Source organism: Suricata suricatta, chromosome 15 (assembly GCF_006229205.1).
Source record: "Suricata suricatta isolate VVHF042 chromosome 15, meerkat_22Aug2017_6uvM2_HiC, whole genome shotgun sequence".
In the NCBI taxonomy this organism is placed as follows: domain Eukaryota; kingdom Metazoa; phylum Chordata; class Mammalia; order Carnivora; family Herpestidae; genus Suricata; species Suricata suricatta.
This window is the reverse complement of record NC_043714.1, coordinates 35,780,492-35,803,175: the sequence shown is the minus strand read 5'-3', so window position 1 is coordinate 35,803,175 and position 22,684 is coordinate 35,780,492. Positions and strand designations below refer to the sequence as shown.

Genomic DNA, 22,684 nt, shown 5'->3' with positions numbered 1-22,684 from the left:
TTTAAAATTTCCACGTAATGCATTACAACTTGAAAAGGAACAATCTAGATCTTCATCTGCACTTAACAAGAAACAGGACAAAGGAAAAAGATGTTCAGCTCTGAATAATGCAGTGTGATCAATGAGTTGAGAAATAAGGTGCAAAATGGAGCAGAGACTCACCTACAGAAAAGCCACAGGTCATGTTTGTAAGTCCGTTATTAAACCTGTGTCAGAGGGTACCAGTTGGGGGAATTTCCTTTAGTACCCAAATTTGATATTAATATGTGACTGTTACCTGAATTGGATGGTCTAGAGTAAGTTTAGCCACTTATAAATGAATGTTTCAACTTCATCAAGTCCCCCTTTAAGGCAAAATAAAAGATAAACTTTGGAGTTAAGCAACTGTCCTATGACAGATTTTCATGCCCTCTGTCTTACATCTTTGTTCGTATATTTTTAGTCATAGTGGCTAAATTATTACACAAAAATAGTCATACTCATGGACCTGCTTGTAGACTTGTGTCTCATTTGCTGTCTATTTGTTCAATCTGATAAAACCCCTCACACTACACAGTAAGGTGCAAATTCCAGTTCAGCCACTGAGAAAAACAAGTTTCATTCCAGATAACTTAATAACTGAAGAAATGCAATGTTTTAAAGAACAAAATTCAACTGAGTAAATTTTAAAGATCTTATTGGTTTGAGGCATGTAGGTGGCTCAGTCAGTTAAGCATACGACTGAGGCTTAGGTCTTGAAGCTGGTGTGGGGCTCTGTGCTGACAGCAGGGAGCCTGGAGCCCCCTTCAGATTCTGTGTCTCCCTCTCCCTCTGCACTTCCCCTGCTCATACTTTTATTTGTCTCTCTCAAAAATAAATAAGCATTAAAAAATTGAAGATCTTATTGGCTTTATTTTAATGATTCATGACTCTAGCAGCATCCCCTCTAGCAGATAGAAAGGAGCTTCAAAAAGCTGTACAAAATCAAAGACTTCTATGGGCAGAAGGGAGAGGGAACAAGGAAGTTATACTGGCAAAAAGTGGATTGGTTGTGGGAAGACCACTTTCCTGTATGGGCTGGCAGGGGTCTGTCAGGCAGATGACCTCACTAGTGCTGATCAGATAGTTCCTGATTCACTTTAAGATTTCATTTCTGGAAATGGCCAAACGTGTAATTAAGTCTCACTTTGGTGATTGGAGCTTAGCTTAAGTGACTCCATTTTGGGCCTGTTGTCTTGTTCTTGTTGTTTTTTTAAAATTTTTTAAAAAATTTTTTAGAGAGAGAGAGACAGCATGAGCAGGGGAGGATCAGAGAGAGAGGGAGACACAGAATCTGAAGCAGGCTCCAGGCTCTGAGCTAGCTGTCAGCACAGAGCCGGATGCAGGGCTTGAACCCACAAACCAAACCGGGAGATCATGACCTGAGCTGAAGTCTGACGCTTAACCAACTGAGCTACCCAGGAATCCGATGTTGTCTTATTTTTAGCAATTGATTTAGCTAAAAGCTTTTTTGCCTTATGGTAGAATATAATTTTTTTTTGTAAATGGTGGATAAGACAGGTTAGATAATTAAAAACACTCATTTCTTTTAATTTTAATATTTATTTATTTTTGAGAGTGAGAGACAACGAATGAATAGGGGAGAAGCAGAGAGAGAGGGAGACACACAATCCAAAGTAGGCTCCAGGCTCTGAGCTGTCAGCACAGAGCCTGATGTGGGACTCAAACCCACGAACCGTGAGATCATAACCTGAAATGAGGTTGGATGCTTAACTGACTGAGCCGCTCAACCGCCCCAGAAACACGAATTTCATGGGCATAATCCCTAGGAAGCAAGAAGCATAGATGAGAAGTGAAAACATTTTATGTATTGGGATTTTGGTCAGAATATCTTTTCCTAAATAACAAATAAGCATTTTCATATGTATTTTGAGTAATATACAAGAGCTAATTCTAGAACACCAGTGCTATTTACTCATTCAGTGGTTCATTGGGCAGCATGATGTGCCAGAGACTACTCAGGTCAGCAAGACTGGTCAAACCCATCCCCTCTTGGACCCCATGTTGAAGTGGGAAGAAATAATAAATAAAAACAATGGCTAATTATTTGTATTGTAGGAAACACTCTGTTGCTAGACCAGATCTTTTCAGTAGTTGACAAGAATTAGAGTTGAAGGTTGAGATTCAAAAGACCAGAATAGAATGTACTTTTTGATGATGAACTTTGTGTTATGAGATCATTCATAATTATGCAGACTCTTTTTTAAGTAATTAAGAGCCATAACTCGCGATTATTTTCTCTAATCGAATCCTTTGCTGTTTGTGTTACCGTTTAAGAACAGGAATGTTAGCTCTCACTCCAGGATGAAATATTCCATTTTAAGTTGAAAGTTGGTGAAGTGTTTATTTATAGACAGGTTATTGATAATGTAGGGGGAAGCAGTACTCTGCGTCTGGCTTCAGCACAGTGAGAATCATGTCTGGTCTGTGTAACAATCCACCTGGGTTTCTAAATGGAATGCTTCTAGTGGTCTTTTACTGTCCGTATTGGATTCTTGCACAGAGTAGATCTCCTCTCCTGTGATTAGAATACTCCATTTGGTACATGTATCAGCTTTTGTTAAGGCATTGAGATTAAAATAAAAGAAAAAATATTAGAAGAAGTACTACAAAACTTACATAATTTGGATATATTTAATTGATTTCTTTATACATCTGCTATTTTTATAAGTAGGATATAGCGAGGGAATATGGCCTTTATGTTTACAGATGAGACTTACTCTGTGAAAAATGGTTTATATTTGGGGTTGTCTAATTATCCATGTATTTAATAGGGAATGTGATTATCTATTTCACTGTAATTTTAAAGGAACTGTTGTACAGAGACAGTTTGATTTAGTTCATTTCTGTCATTCATTCAACAAATAAATATTGGAGTATTAAGTAAGCTCTGTGATAGGATGGGAAAAACAGATATGGCCCCCTTTCCAGTCTAATGGGGGATATCGAGACTTAAATTACATAATCATTGGAACAAATGCAAAGTGCAGCGGGAATAAGGACAGTGCCTGAAATTTATCCAGTGCCGTGAAATGATATAATAAAAAGATTTAACCTGGTTAGGAAGACAAGAAAGGCTTTCCTGAGACTTGATTGAGTCTTTGGTCTCAAAGTTGGACCTGGCAAAAGGAGGATTGGAAAAACATTCTAGACTAAGAAAACAGTATGTACATCCTCCTTCAGGAGGATGGAGTGTGGTGAATACAAGGAACTGGAAGAAGGCCAGTGTGGCTAAAGTGGAAGCATCAATAGGGAATATAGTGCAAAACGGGATTAAAGAAAGACCTTCCTCTCCCTCCAAAGAGCTATGTTTTTTAATATTCAAGCCCTTGGATATTCCTTTCCTCTTTGACTCTGGACTGACCCTGTGGTTCAATTTTGATTTATAGAATAATGTAGAAGAGAACTGAATGACTTCGGAGACTAGGTCACAGAAGGTCTTGCAGCTTTTGCCTTGGTCTCTTAAAAAACATACCCTGAAGAAAGTAACTTGTCTTGTAGGAATTTGAATACACTGAGACTGCCATGCTTTAAGGAACCTCTAACTAGACATGCAGGGAGACTACATGGAGAGAGGGATGCCTGACCAGCTCTCAGACATGTGAGTGAGGAAGCCACCTTGGATGCCCAGCCCCGCTGAGCTTTCTGATGACTCCACCTCAAGCCACATTCTCATGTAGCTGCATGACAGATTCTGGATGGATACCATCCAGCTCAGGCTGAACAGTCCACAGAATCATGAAAGGCAGTATTAAACTGTTGTTATAAACCATTAAGTTTTGGGGTGATTTGTTCTGCAGCAACAGATTACCAGAACAATAGTATTGCTCAGTCCATGCCGGGTACCATTGTTCATGTTGAGAAATTTTGCCTTCAACGAAGGGATGATCTGGTCACATCTTTATTGTTATTATTATTATTACATATTTACCCTCCTCCTCCTCATCATTTAAATAGAAATATAATTGACACACAACATTACATTCTTTTTAGGTGTAGAACAGTGACTAAGATGTGTGTTAGGCTGTGCTTACCACAAGTTTATCTGCCGTCTGTCAGTCTACAACTCTATTCCAGGATCATTGACTATATTCCCTATGCTGTGCCTTATATCCATGTGACTTACTCATTTTATACTTGGAAGCCTGTATCTTCCACTCCACGTTCTCCAATTTGCCCAACCTCCAGCCCCACCCTACCCACTCCTGTCTCCGTCCTCTGGCCATCATCATTGTGTTCTCTGGATTTACGGATCTGTTTTTGCTATTTGTTTGTTTTGTTTTTTAGAATCCATATATATGTGAGGTATTTGTCTTTCTCTGTCTTTTTATTTATTTGTTTTTAAGTTAAAAAATTTATTTAGAGAGAGAGAGAACTGGGGAGGAGCAGAGAGAGGGGAAGAAAGAGAATCCCAAGCAGGCTCCATGCTGTCAGCACAGAGCCCTACATGGAGCTCAATCCCACGAACTGTGATATTATGACCTGAGCTGAAATCAAGAGTCAGATGCTTAACTGACTGAATCTACCAGGTGCCCCTACTTATTTTTAAGTAGGCTCCACCCCCAGTGTGAGGCTCAAACTCACACTCACCACTCTGCGATAAAGACCTGAGCTAAGATCAGGAGTGGGATGCTTAACTAACTGAGCCGTCCAGGTGCCCTGTCTTTCACAGTCTTATTTTACTTAGTATAATACCTTTTTGGTGTATTCGTGTTGTCATAAATGGCAACATCTTGTTATTTTTTATGGCTGAGTAATATTCCAGTGTGTGTGTGTGTGTGTGTGTGTGTGTGTGTGTGTGTGTATACACATTGCATCTTCTTTATCCATTCCTATGTTGATGGACTCTTATGTTGCTTCCATATCTTGGCCATCATAAATAATGCTGCAGTATACATAGGATATATATTTTTGAATTAGTGTTTTTTATTTCTTTGGGTAAATACCTGATAATGAAATACTGGCTCATATGCTATTTATATTTTTAATTTTTTGAGAAACCTTCATACAACAGTAGGTAGAAAACATCTACAGTGGTTGCACCAATTTACATTCTTGCCAACAGTATACGATTGTTCCTTTTTCTCCACATTCTTGCCAATGCTATTGTTTCTTGTTATTGATTTTAGCCATTCTGACAGATGTGAGGTGATTTCTCATTGTAATTTTGATTTGCATTTCCCTAATGCCTAGTGATGTTGAGCAGCTTTTCATGGTTTGGTGGGCTATCTGTATGTCTTCTTTGGAGAAATATCTATTCTATTTTTTATTATTTTTCAGTCACTCTATTTCTAGAGTAGAGAATGAGTGACAGTGGAGCAGGAGTCAGTGAGAATTAATGACTTGAATGGCTACTGAAATGATTCAGGCAGATCAGTTATGCTGTGATGACAGCTTAGACTCAGGTGGTGGTGGTGGAGGTGGAGACAAGATGATTTTAAGGAAGTAAATTAAAGACATCTTGATGGTAGATTGGCTGAGAGAGTGAGAGGGAGGTGGCAAAGATATCTCCCAGAGTTCTGGTGTCCACAGCCTGATGGTGTGATTGCCTACACTGAGAGAACATCAGAAGAGGCTCACGTTGGGAAACACAGATCATGAGCTTAGTTTTAGACATGATGGATTTAGGATGTTTTCAAATATGCAAGAAGAGATGTCAGATGGGCAATTGGATCTACAAGCATAGAGCTGTAGAGGGCTTGGTTAAAAAATACAAAATTGTGTTATTTGTGTATTGGTGACAGCTCAATACATGGATGTTGATTCAGAACTTCCCAAGGCCCCATCAGTGTGCCATGCAATGTACTGGGATAGAGTCCATGCGTTAAGATATTGGTTATTGTCAGTCCTTGGAACATCACAAGCCTTTAGGCCAGAAGGCTCCAGCTGAGTATCTATAAAATAATTGTTATGTTCTTCTGTGTACCAAAATGCAAAAACGTTTGGGGAGCCATATATGAGACCACTTAGGGAGGAAAAAAATAAAGCAAAAAGAAGAGAGAGCCTAGGATAAAACTTCAAGAAACTCTGACATTCCATGACTAGTTAGAGGAAGATGAGCCTCCAAGAAGACTGATAAGTAGCTTCCGGGCAGGTAGGAGGAAAACCAAAGGACTCTATCACAGAATCAAAGAGAAGAGAACACTGCAAGAAAGGAGTAGTCAAACATGTCAAAAGCTTCAAGAAAGAACAAATAAATAAGAACTAATAAATGTCTTTTGAACTTGTGCCATGGAGGACATTATTGACCTCAGTGATGATTGTTTATATGTGTTTATATTCAAATCCTTCTTAAAGATTTGAAGAATTATTCATTTCCACCTGGTCTAATATTCTAATATACATTTATTTTAATGGTAAGATCCCTTCAAAGCCACTTTACTTCAAGGAAGAGGCTAATTCTTTATTCTGAAACACTTAGATTTCATATGAAACCTAAGTAGACATTATCATTTCCTTTTCACCTTTGACTCACTTGTTAAAAACATGTACATTTGAAATTGCTTGAGGAAATGTTTTCAGTGACTAGAAAATAAATTCACTTCTGGTTGAAGAGAAAAGTTATTTACTATGTAACCCCTGTATTTCTCACTTAGAAATTGTACAGTAAATAAGGTATATTTTTAGTGATCTTCTTTGGTGCTCTACCTGGAGAAATCTAAAGTTAGAAACGGTGCTTGAGTTTAAAGTGGGGCAGTCTTATTTCACTTAGAACTATGTTTTGTACCAGACTAGAGTTTTCTTGAGTATCTTAGTTCAGGCTGCTATCACAGAATACCATACACTGGGTGGCTGAAACACCACATTTATTTTTCACAGTTCTGGAGGTTGGGAGGTCCAAGATCAAAGTGCCACTAGATTGAATCTGGTGAGGGCTGTCTTGAGGTTGCAGAGTGCTGACTTCTTGTGTCCTCCTCACATGATGGAAAGAGAGCATGAGAGCTCATTCTCGGCTTCCCTTCATAAAAGCACTAAACCTCATGCATGAGGGCTTCACTGTCATGACCTAATTATCTCTGAAACACCCCACCTCCTAAGACCATCACACAGGATTAGAGGTTCAACCCAAATTTTGAGGGGACATATACATTCAGTCCATTGCACTGAATTAGAGTTCTTGAGTATAATTTGGACAGTCTGTTAAAAATCTGAACCTCCTTGCATCCTTGCAGAGTTTGGGGTTGGCTGTGGATTGGCAGGAGAAGATGATGCGGACCCGGAGACCCCCACCACATGCATGGCCCGCTGTAAGGTTAGCCGCAACCACACACTCCATGAAGGCCTCTACGGGGGTGCACTCCAGCAGCGGTACTGAGCACGTAGGCTCTTGATTTTGTGATAGGCTAAAACCAAAGCCACATATAGGAGAACTTTTTCAGATTGGTTCTTGGATCACAATCTGCTTCACTGAGGCCACATTGTTATGAAGGGAAAATCGAGCCTAAATGTTGGTAAAGTGTATCTGCTTCCAATTTTCCAGTATTGTGGCAAGCCCATTTCTTATAATCCTTCCCCATTATTTGGCAGGCATCCATCTCCATGATTCTTTTATTCTATTTTATAATGCCCACATTTCCTCCTGGCTCTACCCAGCATCTTTAATACATTAATCAAGACATGTTTCCTTCAGTCAGTCATCCTTTCAAATATTTGAGTGCCTATTGTACTGTTCCAGATGCCTGGGAGCTTATGTTCCAGTGAGAGATGCATACAGTGAGCACTATAATTTCATAGAGGGAAGAAAATAAAGCAGGGCATGAGGATGGAGAGTAACTGGCTGCATGGGGAGTGTTTCTGATTGCTTTAGGAAAGACACCTCAGAGATGACAGTTGCTCAGAGACGAGAAAAATTAGTTGAAATCAACCATTGGAAGACAGGGGAGAAGTGTGCAAGTATGAAACCTGTTGTTTCAAAACAGGGAGGATGGGGAGTTAGAGCGTGGTGTTTAAGGGAAAATGTGGCGGAAGGGATTGGGGGACCAGACCAGGGAAGACAGAGAGTTTGTAGGTCACTGTCAGAGATGTGGTTGTAGTCTGAGGGTAATGGCAGACTGTGGAGGGGTTGGAGCAAAGGAGAGACATGAAATGCTTTACTTTTTAAGAAAATCAGGGCACCTGGGTGGTGTCAGTTGAGCATCTGACTTCAGCTCAGGTCATGATCTTGCATTTCATGAGTTCAAGCCCCATGTCAGGCTTGCTGCTGTCAGCATGGAGCCCACTTTGGATCCTCTCTTCTCATCTCTCTCTCCTGCTCATGCTCTGCTCATGCTCTGTCTCAAAAATAAACATTAAAAAAAGAAAGAAAATCATCCTGGTTGGGATATAGGGAGTGGATTATTGGGGAGGGAAATAAGAAGACAATGAATAAGACATGAGACTAATCAGAAAGTTATTAATGGAGAAGAGCTAAGAGGTCTGATCAGGGTGGAGGTGATAGAAGCAGTGAGATGTGATTGGATTCAAGGCATATTGAGGCACAGAGCAGCAGAGCTTGTCAATGGACTGAGTCAGTGGAAAGGAATCACAAATCTCCAAAATGATCCAAGCACCTAGGAAACTAAGATAGACAATCAGGAGCAGTTGGGTATGTGGGGGGAGGGGAAAGGATTGTGGAAATAAGCATTCTATTTTATTTTATTTTATATTTAAAAAATGTTTATTTTGAGAGAGTGAGAGAGTGAGTGCATACATACAAGTGGGGGAGGGGTAGAGAGAGAGAGAGAGAGGAAGAGAGAATCCCAAGCAGGCTCCAAGCTTTTAGCGCAGAGGCCTATGGCAGAGCCCCATGTGGGGCTCAATTCCATAATCATGCAATTGTGACCGGAGCCAAAATCAAAAGTCCAATGCTCAACTGACTGAGGCACCCAGGTGCCCCTCAATATTCTATTTTAGAAGCATTGAGTTTGAAATACCTTTAGTCCTCACTCAGTTGGAGGTGTCGAGTAGGCAGTTGGATGTGGAAGTCTGGAGTATGAGGACGCATCAGGGCTAGAAAGTATATTCATTCAACAATTATTTATCATATGTATGGTAACACTTCACTGTGGTGAGAGGTGGTGCTCTCAATTTCCCATTTATTTCCAAGGACTCTGCATAATGTTTTCAGGAATGTCAAACGTTTAGGATATAACATTCTGTTAAAGTCTTGAAAGATTGGCAGATGGATACAGATGTTAGCTAGATGAACACAGATGTTAGAAAGGGGACTTAGCCAGATGGATGTTTGTAACTGTCTTTGAGGGCAATAAGCAACTATCTGGGAAGTGATCCAAATGGGGAAAAGCAAACAACATTGGAGACAGTTTTGTGCTTAGCTGTTTTGTGTCTCAGTTTTGTAGGGATGAGGACATGTTGCGTACATTGGGAGGGATATCCTCCAATAGCTTTTTAAAGGGAATACATTCTTCCTGCTGTTTTCTGGTCTTTTGGGAGGACTTCTTTACTTTTGGGGGTAGGAAATGTATTGGAGTTTGTGTTGCTTTGGCACTTTTCTAGATTCTTTCATTTTCCTGATTGTTGTTGTAAAGTGAATTTTTTTTCTTTAAGAATAAAAACAATGTGAAAAAGAAATGGAAAGCATGGCTCTTCCTGGCCTTCAGGTCAGTTTCTCAAGCATTGGATATCTAAATCCCTTTATAATCTTGGAGATGATCTCACCACCAGGTATGCTGTAGCCTGTGGGACTTGATACTTAAGTTCTCTCTGCCAATGGCTAGCTATTGACCTGAGAATAGTTATTTGACATCTCTGTGCCTCAGTTTCCTACATGAGAAGGCATGGATTAATATGTTTCATTTTGCTTTTATATTCTATGACACAGTTGTTCTTGGTAAGCAATCTGGATACATCTAGGAGAATAGACCTGTAACTTTGAATTATAGGTGGTCATCTTATCTCACTCTTTTACTTCCAATGTTCTTCCTTCACTTAAATTCCTATTCTATTATCTTCTGAAAATTGGAAAGATAGTATATTAAAGAGTATTACATAGCTCTTTTAAGCATTGGCAGTCCAACTAACATGCAATATATTATTCTGTAGAATGTGTTTGTATGTGCCACATGACTGGTTAGGGCATTCAATCAAGGCATCTATTTCTAAAGGTAATGGCAAAATCCTTCTTCTTTCAAGTTGAAATATTTAAACTTGGTAGATTCATAATGTGGATATAAAAACAGTGTACAAGATTTCTAATTATTCGATATGTGAACATGTGATTTCTACAGAGGGAGAATTTGGGGGAAGGTATGTTACAAGGTGAAATCTTATAGAGTTAGAGAGTAACATGCTAAAATTCACAGTCCAGAAGAAAAGAAACACAGGGCGAGAATAGTGAGTAGATTTAAGGTGAGAAGACTTTCATAAACCCCTGGATTGTTATTAATCGTAGGCCATAGGATGTTTCCCTAAAAAGCAGTGATACCTACTGAGTTGCATGTATTCTACCAATTAATACAAAACTATTTCAAAAATTTCTAAGAAAACCATTTTCAAATTTATAGAATTCAGGGATCCTGTTCTGGTGGTTCTCTGTATAGAATACTTTGCCATGCTCAACAAAAGGGTATTTGTATTTGCTACCAGTCCTAAATGAAGTTATAGATTATTATTAAAACTATCAGACATGCCTGAATACAAGATGACCCAAGTGGAAGCCATATGGTCTTTTATGACCTCGTCTCAGAAGTCAAATATACTGTCAGTTCTCCCATGCTGTGTTGGTAAAATACAGAAACCATCGGATTTCAGCTGAAGAAATATAGACTTCACCTCTCAATGGGAGGAGTGTCAAAAAGTTGTGGGCATGTTGTAAAACTACCACAGCAACAAGCATGGTATCACCACAGACTGGAGAACCATGCAGCTGGGAAAGAAATGAGGAAACTCTCTATACCATTGCGGAAAGCGCTGGGGTATACAGTGGCTGTGTCCTCTGTTGGCTGTAATGAGGAACTTCCTCTCCTGGATTAACTTTGGGCTTTCTTTAGTAATCTCTGTATTTTGAAATGAAATTTAGTTAACCCATGGGGTAAAGATATCTCAGTACTGGAATTTAAGGGACTTTTTCACTAAATATCTTCATATACTTATTGTATGCTTAAAAAACAAATATTAGTTGTAGGAAGTTCATTTAACTCCTAATATGTGTCTGATTTTTGCTTAGATTTATGGTGCATATGTGCCAAATTCTAAAATTACTAAACTGTTGCCTTTTTATCTAGACTCTTTTAATCTCTGTTTTTTTTTCTGTTTTTTTTTTTTATGTCTTGTATTTATTTTTGAGGGACAGAGAGAGACAGTGCGAGCAGGGGAGGGTCAGAGAGAGAGGGAGACACAGAATCTGAAGCAGGCTCCAGGCTCTGGGCTAGTGGTCAGCACAGAGCCCGATGCGGGGCCCGAACCCATGACCGTGAGATCATGACCTGAGCCGAAGCCGGCCACTCAACCGACTGAGCCACCCAGGCGCCCCGAATCTCTGTTATTTTTTTAATTGGGTGAAGTATTTCAAGATAGAAAAATACTGAGTATAATATAATAATTCATATATCTTACCATCCACTTATGTTGGACCTGGGGTTGTGTTTTTTTAAAGTAATCTCTTTGTCTGACGTAGGGTTTGAACTCACAATCCTGAGATTGAGAGTCCCACACTCTGCCGACTGAGCCAGCCAGGTGCCCCTAATTATGTCAGACCTTAACACTGTGCGTGCTGTTTCTTATATCTAAGCAAATAAAAGTACAGATCCAGTTCAACTGTTTTTCCCTTCCCTATTTTTCCTTCTCGTATTGTCACTTATCTAAAATGTCATACAACAAATTTGGGGTTCAACTATATTGGAGTGTATTCTATAAATGATTTATAAATACTTGTAACATCTACGTTACCATTTAGTATGTATACCTAGTGATATGTAAAGGAGTGTCTTACTTTTATTTTTTTTTTAGAAATGCACAGTCTTTGGAAGTGTAGATGCTTAGTGAACATGAGCTGTCTAGGAAGAGTGACAGAATAGGAATTCTTTGCCTCCTCAGACTACAGGAAGAGCTTCTTAATTTCTAGGCAAGTCCATTTTTTTTTTTTTTTTTGCTCTGGGAATAAACACTTTGTTTTTCTGTACTGAAAGTAAGTGTCTCTCTATTTTTCTTGAAATACATACATTCTTGGAAGTGGCACTGCAAACAACAAATTATGAATGTAGCCATGCGTATAAACAGTACGATTTCACATATACCAGTCCACACAAACACCGTGATTGATCAAGTGAAAGAAGAATATATAGCTTATTCACAGTCAAGACTTGAAGAGAGTACTGATGCCGCAGATGAAATGCATTAATAGAATGAGGCAGGAATATTGCCTTAAGAGAAACCGAGAAATCAGAGCAAAAGCTTTTGTCATCCAGGAATTAGTCGTTGGCAGGTCATCGGGCACTTCTTGCCAGCACCGCCGGTCTTGAGGCCGGGTTCTGATTCAGCCCAAATGCCTGGGAGCGCTAAGGGAGAGGAAAACAGTGGATTAACAGCTCATGGTGGAATCCGGCACACACCGTCCCCTGCTGTATAAGAAGGCCTGGTTTGTTGTTGCCGTGGGCCTGCCATCGGGAAACATAAACTCTTACAAGCAACGCTGGAGGCATTAGGGTGCGGATTGATGTTGGTTCCAAGCTGATAATACACAACCACACTCAACAACCTATGGCTATTCTGCTAGACCTGCTGTGGAGAGAGGAGTTAATGGTAGCAGTATAGAGAAAGGCTCAGTATTGGAAAAAAGCTAAATTGTGCTAGAATGAGTCCGCCACCACCCTCCACCCCCCCTCCACCCCGCACCCTTGACACACACTCTGCCTTAGTCAGATTTAGACTGCCGCCTTCTGTGCTCGAGAAGCCCTGTGCACATCCTTATCAGAGCGCTCACCACACCAGGCTGTACTTCAGTTTCACTGCCTTTTTCCATGTTAAGAATGTGAGCTCTTGGGACACCTGGGTGGTTCAGTCAGTTAAGTGTCTGACTTTGGCTCAGGTCATGATCCCACAGTTTGTGAATTCAAGCCCTATGTCAGGTTCTGTGCAGACAGCTCAGAGCCTGGAGCCTGCTTCAGAGTATCTGTCTCCCTCGCTCTCTGCCCCTCCCCCACTCATGCTCTGTCTCTCTCTGGCTCTCATAATGGAATACATGTTAAAAAAAAAATAGATGTGAGCTCTTTGACCCCTGGAGGCTGTCTCATTCCCCATGGTGTCCCTGATAGGCATCTAGCACTGTGCCTGGTGCATAATAGATGCTTGTGACCCACTGAATGCTCACTAACTCCTGGGATGCCACTCCAGAGTGCCTGGCTGGCAGCTCCTTTTCTCCTGGATACAGCTGAGGGCCTTTTGACTTTGACATCAGAACTTACAGTGGGACTTTCTGGCACATGTCCTTAGTCATAAAACTAGGATTTTCCTGGAGCAGCCCTTCGACTTATAAAATAAGCAAATTGATGTAGTAGGTATAGGCATGCACATTTCATACGTTAAATTCACCCCAACTTTCTAACTCCCTAAGCTTTTGATTCTTTTTCTGCACCATGCTAGGGATGTTCTGGCATCACAGTGCCATTAAAGGTAAGGCCAAGTCTCACCAACAGACAAGTAAACTGAGAGAGCTACTTCCAGCCTTAAGGCAAACACGGAACCCAGGACATCTGGTGAGCTCAACCATATGATTAAATTTGGCTCAGCTCAGTGTTATATTCCATCCTCTTTGGTTTGACACCCTTAGGATCTACCCCCACACATATTCTCCAAGTTGCTGACAATATATATATATTCAAAACCTTGCAAGTCTCTTGATGTATAAGCTGCTTCTTCCTGAGTCACGCTTTCTACTTGTGCTCCTGGAACATGTTGAGATCTGAACTTAGTTATGTGACTCGAGGTAACAGCAGATGAGCGTGAGTCTTAAGGAGAACGGCCATCCTCTGGTGAGACAGCCGCCTCCTGTGAGGCTGATGCAGCGCTCCTGTCAGGGAAGGCTCATCTCTTCACACACGAGAGGAAGAGCTGCTTTCCACTCACCAGGGAGGCTCGCAGTGGCTCGGGGATTCATATTCTCCGCTGTTTGGCTCCAACCAGATGGTCCTATGCCATGTGTCAGAGGCCCACTCCTCTGCAGTCAGTGCCTCAGCTTTCAGATGGGAGCTTGGTAAGGCTGTGGATTCACCTGGTATTCTAATTTTGCAACCTACACAATTACATTTGTGTTTGATTTCCAGCAGTATTGGCCATGTCAATTAGAAATAAGTGATACTTTCAGGGCTACCATGGAAATTCTCTGACCATGACTTAAGCTGCAAGTTTAAAGACCTGAGCTGCTCATTTTCCTTCTGTAAATTACTCCAATGTGTTTATGGGAACCCATCCCATGTCACAATCCACACAGTAGTTATTACTGTCATAATGGTCAAATAAAGGAGTCGCAAACATCACAGTCATCTACAGGGCATAATCTCATTCAGCAGGATGCCACTGTAAGTCACCAACTAGTATCATACCGTTTCCCTCTGGTGAAGGAGCTCAGTGCTCCTTTCAAGCCCAAGGCTTGACTAAACCATTTCTTTTTTTTTTTTTTAACATTTATTTATTTTTGAGGGGGGGAGAGAGAGAGAGAGAGAGAGAGAGAAAACAGGTGAGGGGGAGAGAGAGAGGAATACAGAATCTGAAGCAGGCTCCAGGCTCTGAACAGTCAACACAGAGCCCGATGTGGGGCTTGAACTCATGAACCACAAGATCATGACCTGAGTTGAAGTTGGATACTCAACCAACTGAGCCACCCAGGCACCCGACCAAACCGTTTCTTCATTCCTGTTTTTGAGAGTCAATTTCCCCAGGATTATTTCTGGCATGAATTTTTGTAACAGGACCTGAAGATAGAAACCACAAAATAGAATATAATTAGGTATGGATTTTTAATTGTTAATTAGGTATGAAGTTATTGACTAGGTAACTAAAAGGTGAAAATACTGTTCTGAGGTATCAGGTAGGTATTAAATGCAGGAAATACCTACCATAGAGTCTAGGGCTCAGAGAACAGAGGGAAGGGATTGGAATTTTTAAGATGTAATAATTTAGAGCCGCATCCTGCAGAAATGAAACACGGTTTCTGAGAGACATCGGCCAGCTGGTGCTTATGCCTCTGAGCTTTGGAGAAACACTTCATACCCCTGAGGAAAGGGCTGCAAGTCTCTTCTTCCTCCAACCACTCAGGCTCCCTGTCACGGCCTCCTGTTAACAGAATGCAGCCTGCAGCCGGCTGGCAACACCACCATGTGGTTTGCAGAGTTCCAGTGGCAACATGACAAAGCAGAGAAGGGTAGATTTGGAGCAAAGAGTCAGTAACCTAATAAGTAGCACATTTACCTTCCTTTCTGACTTCGGCCAAATGGATCTATGGCTCTACGAGAACCCGAGTCTCCTAGAATAGTTTTAGTTCTTTGGTTTCACAGAGGGGAGGAGCACAAGCTGGTCTTCCCTTTCTGCGTGCTGAACGGCACTGGAGAGGTTTTACCCTAGAAGTAGAGATAACCCATACCAGCCAGGCTCACTCTGTCCCTGGTTCATATGCTCCACAGAGATACCAATGAGGAGAAAAAGCCAGGCAGGTTTGATCCTTTATATTTTCTTGCTCACCCTGTAATCACAGTGTCCTAACGGATCTTCCATTTTAATTGGATGTCATTTTTCAATTTTGATACCACATCTTTGTTAAGGGCCTGAAGGGCTGAATATAAAGAGTGCATTAGTGAAGCAAGTGAATTAAGCTGGAAAATATTGCCATTGAAGAGGCTTACAAAAGGAATAACTAGGCTAAGAAAGGTCAGAGCAATCCAGCAAAATAATTTCAACTTTTAAAATGCTGGAGGATATATCTGGTAAAAAAAAATGAAGTATGGATGAATACTCTAAGATGAATTAGCAGGACAGAGGGGCTGTTTGGCATAAAATAGATAAATTGGGTCTGTATGATGGGAAAATGTAATTTGATCACCTGTGGGTTTACAGAATAATCATGGTTTTTTTTGGAGTGCTTCAGGAAGACTATTACATATTGTAAGATTTAATAGATGGAGGCAGAGACAGAGGAAAGAAAGAGACCAAGTTATGGAGCCAAGAAAGCCTTTATTGGGATCTGCGATTCCCGGTCAGGTCCCATGACTCAGGGATTGGGAAGTCAGGGAAATCGCACCTGATAGGCGATGGGCGGGGGTTATGGGTGAGGGGGTTCTGGGTTTGATCTTGGGAGGGCAGATCATCAAATAAGGGCATTTCAGGGATGTGGCAGGATCGAATAGGTTGCCTCCTCTGTCAGGGTGATGGGAAGCTGGAGCTTCATGATTGGCTGTTTTCAAACTGGCCCGGGACATTCCAGGTCTGCAGGTGGGGGATGGGGTCATGGGTGCATGATGTGTTTCTCCAACCCACAGCAAAATGGTGGCTCGGTTGCCTTCTTAAGGTAACTCTTCCACATATGCCTTGTGATCCATATTCTTTGATATGGTCTCTTTTACAAAGTCTCAGTTTTTCTATGAAGTTTTTATTACCATGAATGGATTCTTTTTTATATTCTGTCCTATTTTTTACTTTCCCTGTCTTTCCTCTCCTCCCCTACTTCGCCTTTAGCTCCGATCTGATTCTTGTCTAGGTGTTTCTACAGAATCCTCAGTAGTCCTTATGTTTTCTGCCTGTATGAAATTATTGAGCAAAAGAGACAACTGTTACCTTGGAGAAACCTCTGGGAGGGAAGTCTGTTCCTGACTTTTCTGAAGGCTGTATAAAAATCGACTCAAAAGTTAGAATCTCTAGGCTGTGATGTTCTCTCCCATAAGATGAAGAAATTAGACAATGTAATTCCTAATATTGCTTGAATTTCTAACATGGTACAGTTCTGGAACTCTGGAAGTTTTTCAGGGCTGGGGAGTACTGGTCTAACAAATACTGCTCACATGGAGTTTTAAAAAAAGGGTTTTTCACTTAGGCAAACCCCATAGAGGAAATGACCATCGTTTAAATAACAAGACTTCAGGGGCACCTGGGTGGCTCACTTGGTTGAGCATTTGACTTTGGCTCAAGTCATGATCTCATGGTTCACGAGTTCAAGCCCCACGTTGGACTCTGTGATGACAGTTCAGAGCCTGGAACCTGCTTTGAATTCTGTGTCTCCCCCTCTCTCTCTTTTCCCCTCCCTTGCTTGTGTTCTGTCTCTCTCAAAAATAAATCAATAAACTTATAAATAAATAAATGAATAACCAGACTCTTCCACAATGAAACTAAATTGCCAGTTACTGCAGGTTTACTAACTTTTAACTGGTGTTAAAAGTCTCTTACAAAAGGAGGTGGAGTTGTAGGTGAAGGTTTCCTTGGGGCTAAAGCACAGGACATAGCTCTGTATCAGCTTAGGGCTGCAGCAATGGACAGAAGATCGAGACAAGAGGCCTGGAAGCACTGTTTCGCAGAGCAATTAGGCTGCAGCATCTGTCGCTCTATTGCTCTCTTGGATTGATTCCATCTCTCCGGTGGGCCAGGCCAGTGTCCCCTGACGACCGCACCTCTATCAGCATATGGAGCGTATTCTATATAGGAGAGACCTTATTTTTAGTGAGACTTATTCATGTGTTAGCACTCCAGCTCCTCTTCAAGGAGAGCAGTAATATACTTACTGTTATTTTCCCAAGAGAAATAGATGTGTCTGATAAATTTCAGTAATCACTCATCCATCCATCCATCCAGTGAATATTCAGTGAGCATCTGTCCTAGACCAGGCACTATGCAAGTGCTGGTGGATCAGTCCAGAACAAGCCAGAATGCCTCTGTCCTCATGGAGCTTTAGCCTCTCCCATTTTACATTTCTGATTCTTGCATGTTCTTTTCCCCTCCCTCCGCGTCTCAAACCTCCAAAAGATTTAAGCGTCTTTTTGTCATAATTGGAAGCTTTTTTTTTAACCGGATTAAAAATTACATAGTACAAATCTTAGAGAAAATAGTCACAGGGTTTTGTTGACTACAATGCACTTTAAATGCTTTTTTAAGGTCCTCCATTGGAATTTTTAGAGTCCTTTGAGCGAAGCCCTTGCTCTATTGGAGTAGATGGGGTTTTCTAGCCTTTTTTGTGTGCTGCAGTATATAACTGTCTCCCTCTCTGTTAGTACACTTGTTTTCTCTGTGAAATCTTCTTGTCTTTGAATTTCTTTTCTGTCATACTATGTAAGAAGGAGACTTGGAATCACGGGAGAACTGTTCAAGTCACTTTAAACTCAAGAAAAAGGCAAGAGAGGAAATTACTTTTATTAATAATGCTAATAATTATTAAAAACAATATTTATTATTAAGCACCAGGCAGTTTGTCTGGAATTTCTAGTGAGGTGTGTCTTCGTTTTCCCAGAACAATGTCTTCTTTATTGAGATCTGATAAAAGAATCTGCAAGTTGCAAGGGCTCCAATGTATATGGTTGACTTGTTGTTCCTTTAACCTGTTTTTCCTTGATATATACCTTGCAAGTCACTCTGGATCAACCTCAAGTTCTTTCAAGGATTTAAAGCTGTTTTTATAATTTAAGACATCTATAACTTCTTTTTGACTTCAGTATTTGGCAGCGCTCTGGCATAAGCCTCCCAGAAATGTATTGTCATTTCAAAGTGGCCCTTTTGAGAGCCTTGACTACTGCAGAAATTCAGCTTATTATGAGTCCTTTAAATAAATAACACTTATTGCTAATCATTTGCTAGTTAAAAAAATGTAAATGATAAGCCTCAAGGATGCCAGGTGGTAATTGTGGATTAAAAAAATTTTTTTTGCATTTATTTATTTTTGAGAGACAGAGCAGGAACAGGGGAAGGGCAGAGAGAGAGGGAGACACAGAATCCAAAGCAGGCTCCGGGCTCTGAGTGGTCAGCACAGAGCCTGACGTGGGGCTCGAACCCATGAACCGTGAGATCATGATCTGAGCTGAAGTCAGATGCTTAACCAACTGAGCCACAGGCGCCCCTGGATTTTAAACATACCATAGTGTTCTATGCTTTAAAAAATACCACAGAGTTTAGAATTGAATTCAGTGGATAGAAAATCTCTATTTCAAAAATGGCTCTTTTCATGATTAGCTGTTGTGTTTGTATTTTATAGCATCGCATAAGCCTCTTAAAATATCAGTTCTCTTTAGTGGGGCTTCAAGCATGAATCATGTGTTGAGGTATAGCCCTTTCTAGATGTCCTAAGACAATATTTTTCCTTAAAAGGGCTCCTATGCCTATAATTGAGGTAGCTACAGAGTGGGGTTAGGCAGTCCCCAGTGGAAATCCCATTCCAGAGTAGTATGTGTAGATTCTTTTTCTTAAACTTCTATAACAAATATATACTTCTGGTAGATGAGCATGGTTCTGAAATTGGGCCTCTACCCTTTAACCAATTAGGGAACCTTAGGACTCTTAAGGTGTGTGTGTGTGTGTGTGTGTGTGTGCGCACGCACGTGTGTGTGCATATATTCTGGGAAATTTCAAACCTACACAAAAGTAGAACAAAATGACCTTCTATGTTATTGTATTTTTACTCATTATCAACATTTTGCTAATCTTGTTTCATCTATTATTCCATTTTTTCTTAGGGCATTTAAACTAAGTTCCAGACATATTTTTTACCCATAAATACTTAAGCACATTTCCTAGATTTTTAGTGTTAAAAATTTGAGAGAAAAAATGTTAAGTGCATTTTTGTATTATATTTGAAATTAGCATTGTTCTGTTCCAACTGTCCTTGTTCCGTGCTGATAAGTTCAGTTCACCTAGGTTCACTCCTTAACTGCCACCAAAACTATTTTGTTCTTGTGGTGGCCAGCACTTGTGTCGTGGTCCCTTTATAACCACCACATGGCAGCTGCAGTTTATGTGTATGTATACGTGATTATAAAACTTTGCTCTCATTGACCATTTCCCTTTCTTGGTAATCAGATCATTAGTTGTAAGATTCTTACTTTAGGTGTGAATCAGCTCTTTCCTATTATAAGCTCTATGAGTTTTTGTGGGAACAGAGTGGGGATGTTGAATGTAGTAAAAGAAAACTGGATCATTTGGGTGGACTGAGACAAGCATGATTCGGTTATTGGAGTTAAGAGTTATTCCACTTCACAATGTAGGCCCGTGTGTGTTGGCCGCAGAAACCAGGATGAGTTGGCTAGCTTTAAAAAATAAATATAAGAATAAGGACATTTTTGATAGTTTCTGCTTTACTTCTATTGCTTCTCTGCTCAAGCACTCCATGAGACCACTGGTTCTGATTCAGTGACTGACACTCTTTCCAGCGGAACTCCCCCCTCCCTATACGGCCATTGTCAGCCCTGATGCCACTGGTATTCCAGTAATTAACTGCCGCGTGTGCCAGTCTCTCATCAACTTGGATGGCAAGCTTCACCAGCATGTGGTTAAGTGCACGGTTTGCAATGAAGCTACGGTAAGTGGGGATTTCCATTAATAATGCATAAATGGTTGTCTGACATCTTGTCTCTAACGGAAGCACTCCACTGATGTTATCAAAGGTAGATGTGGGCTAGATACAGATATGGCCATATTTTCTCATCCTTTCTTTCTTCTCGTACGCCTCCTTTATCATACAAGGATGTCTCCAGGTATTTAAAGTTAATTCCTTTATGAAAATTTTATGGTGAATTTAAGCATAATGCCATTTGGCTCTTTACTTTCTAACATGAGACTGACCCTCCAGTTATCCTCAGGGTCTATCAGCATCACAACTAAATCCATTCTGATTTTCACAAAAATGAAGACATACCTAAGTTCACTTCAAATGTGGACCTTGTTCTTACTATGTGGAAAATTATTTAAACTTGGGATGTCTGTATGGTGTTTCTGGGCTTAAGATTATGCGTGTGTTATTGATATCTGTGCCAAACTATTTATAAGTAGCTTGATATTTTATTCTATTTGCTTAAGAGTAATTTAGTGATATGATCAAAAAATTTGAAGGGTATATTTGTTTTTTTTTTTAAGTGAACCTTGAGAAAAGCAACTAAATTGCAAATTTCAAGTAATGAACTGGTAAAGTGTATACTGGTTAGATATATATTGCTACTTTCATGGTTAAGCTTTATTTTTAAAATTTCAGTCTTTGCTGGGATGAACACTGAGTGTTGTATGTAAGCCAATTTGACAATAAGTTATACAAAAAAATGACATTTCAATCTCTCTCAAAATCTGCAACTAAATATTAATTTAACTGTTGGTATTTGCATATTTTTCCTCTCTACAGAAGTCTTAAAAAAGGTCAGTCAGACCTTACTGTGTCTCTAAGAATCATAAAACATACATACTGAGCCTTATATGTCTTATGGAAAAGTCATAAAATAAAACTTTGAGTCTTGAAGCAATATGTTTCATTGTAAATATGTATTTTTTATAAAGGACATCATTTGGAGATGAACTTTATTGTGTAAATAGAGGACAAAACCAGCTATTTCCTTTTCAAGTTGAACAGTCACTAGCAAACTTAGCATTAACCTCATGTGTGCTCATTTTAGAGTTAGCAATCGAATAAGAGTCTTTAGACATCAGGAGTTGTTAGACATCAGTGGCAATTAAAAAAAAATATCAGTACCTTAAAGGTTTCTTTGGCTTTGATGTTACTGTTGATTTTTTATCTTATTTCACCACCCACACAGACTTTTGTTCTTTAATGAGTAGAAAAAAAGTTTTAAAGCTTTATATTTACCCTAGGAAGTAAACAGAGCACATAGTCAAAGGCCTTAATCTGGCTACTTAGAAGTGATGAGTTCATTATACCGGAACAGTAGGATTTGGGTACAAATAAGCTACTTCTGGACATAAAGAAAATTGTGCTGACATGTTTATATCATTATTACTCCTGTTAAGTAAAGAAATGTAAATAATTGTCAGTATCCTAGAGAAAATGAATAGTATCTAGTTAGATTATCTTGTGTGGAGTCAGTATTACAGGGGGAAAGGAAGGGGAAAATGTGTGTGAGGAGTACTTTAAGAGATGACTCGCCAATGTTTGCAATGTAATTTGATCTCAAATTTATGAATGAAGAGGTATTAGGCACCCAGAAGCTTCTCTGGAGAAATTCTAGGTTGGAAAGAACAGATAAATGGACCGGGGTCCAACAGAGCCACTCCCTCTATTCACTATTGCCATTCCCTGCTCAGCTTTGCTGTGGTTCATTCTCCTTATGTCACCTAACGCAGAGTATCAGTGTGTCTGTTCTCCTGGGCATTCGCCTCTGATAGGAACCTGATATTCCTGAGGAGATTCGAAAAATGAAACAACAAAACAAAACAAAACAAAAAAACAAGGCTAATGAAAGTCCTCATTTCAGTAGCTAGAATTGGGAAAGGAAGTAGAGAGTGGGAGGATAGAAAATATAAACAAATTTTAACAAGACTTAGAGAATACAGAATTTAAGGTTACGAGAGAAGCAATTTCTAGGGCAGGTTAATGGAAAAGCTGAGAAGTCTTGGAGGAAGAGTAGAGCTAATTAGCTGCATGATTGATTAGGAGTCTGAGATCTGGAGGCTGGCGGACTGGAGGGACTGGGGTTTGAATCCTAGCTCCGCCACTTGAGAGCCATCTATCCTTGGGGTTTAT

At 40.1% G+C, this 22,684-nt stretch overlaps 1 protein-coding gene and 1 long non-coding RNA gene across 2 annotated transcripts in view; one reads left to right on the top strand and one right to left on the bottom strand.

Moving 5' to 3' along the window:
* PIP4P2 (phosphatidylinositol-4,5-bisphosphate 4-phosphatase 2) overlaps positions 1–22,684 on the top strand; it is a 52,399-nt gene that overhangs the window by 1,397 nt on the left and 28,318 nt on the right. Inside the window, exon 2 of the mRNA XM_029923940.1 lies at positions 20,370–20,518. Coding sequence (XP_029779800.1) covers positions 20,370–20,518 — 149 coding nt within the window. The remainder of the gene's footprint in view (positions 1–20,369; positions 20,519–22,684) is intronic.
* LOC115279383 lies at positions 12,294–14,411 on the bottom strand. Its single transcript, XR_003903398.1, has 2 exons — positions 14,101–14,411; positions 12,294–12,533 (listed from the first exon to the last, which is right to left on the bottom strand). It is a non-coding gene; the product is annotated as an uncharacterized LOC115279383 (long non-coding RNA).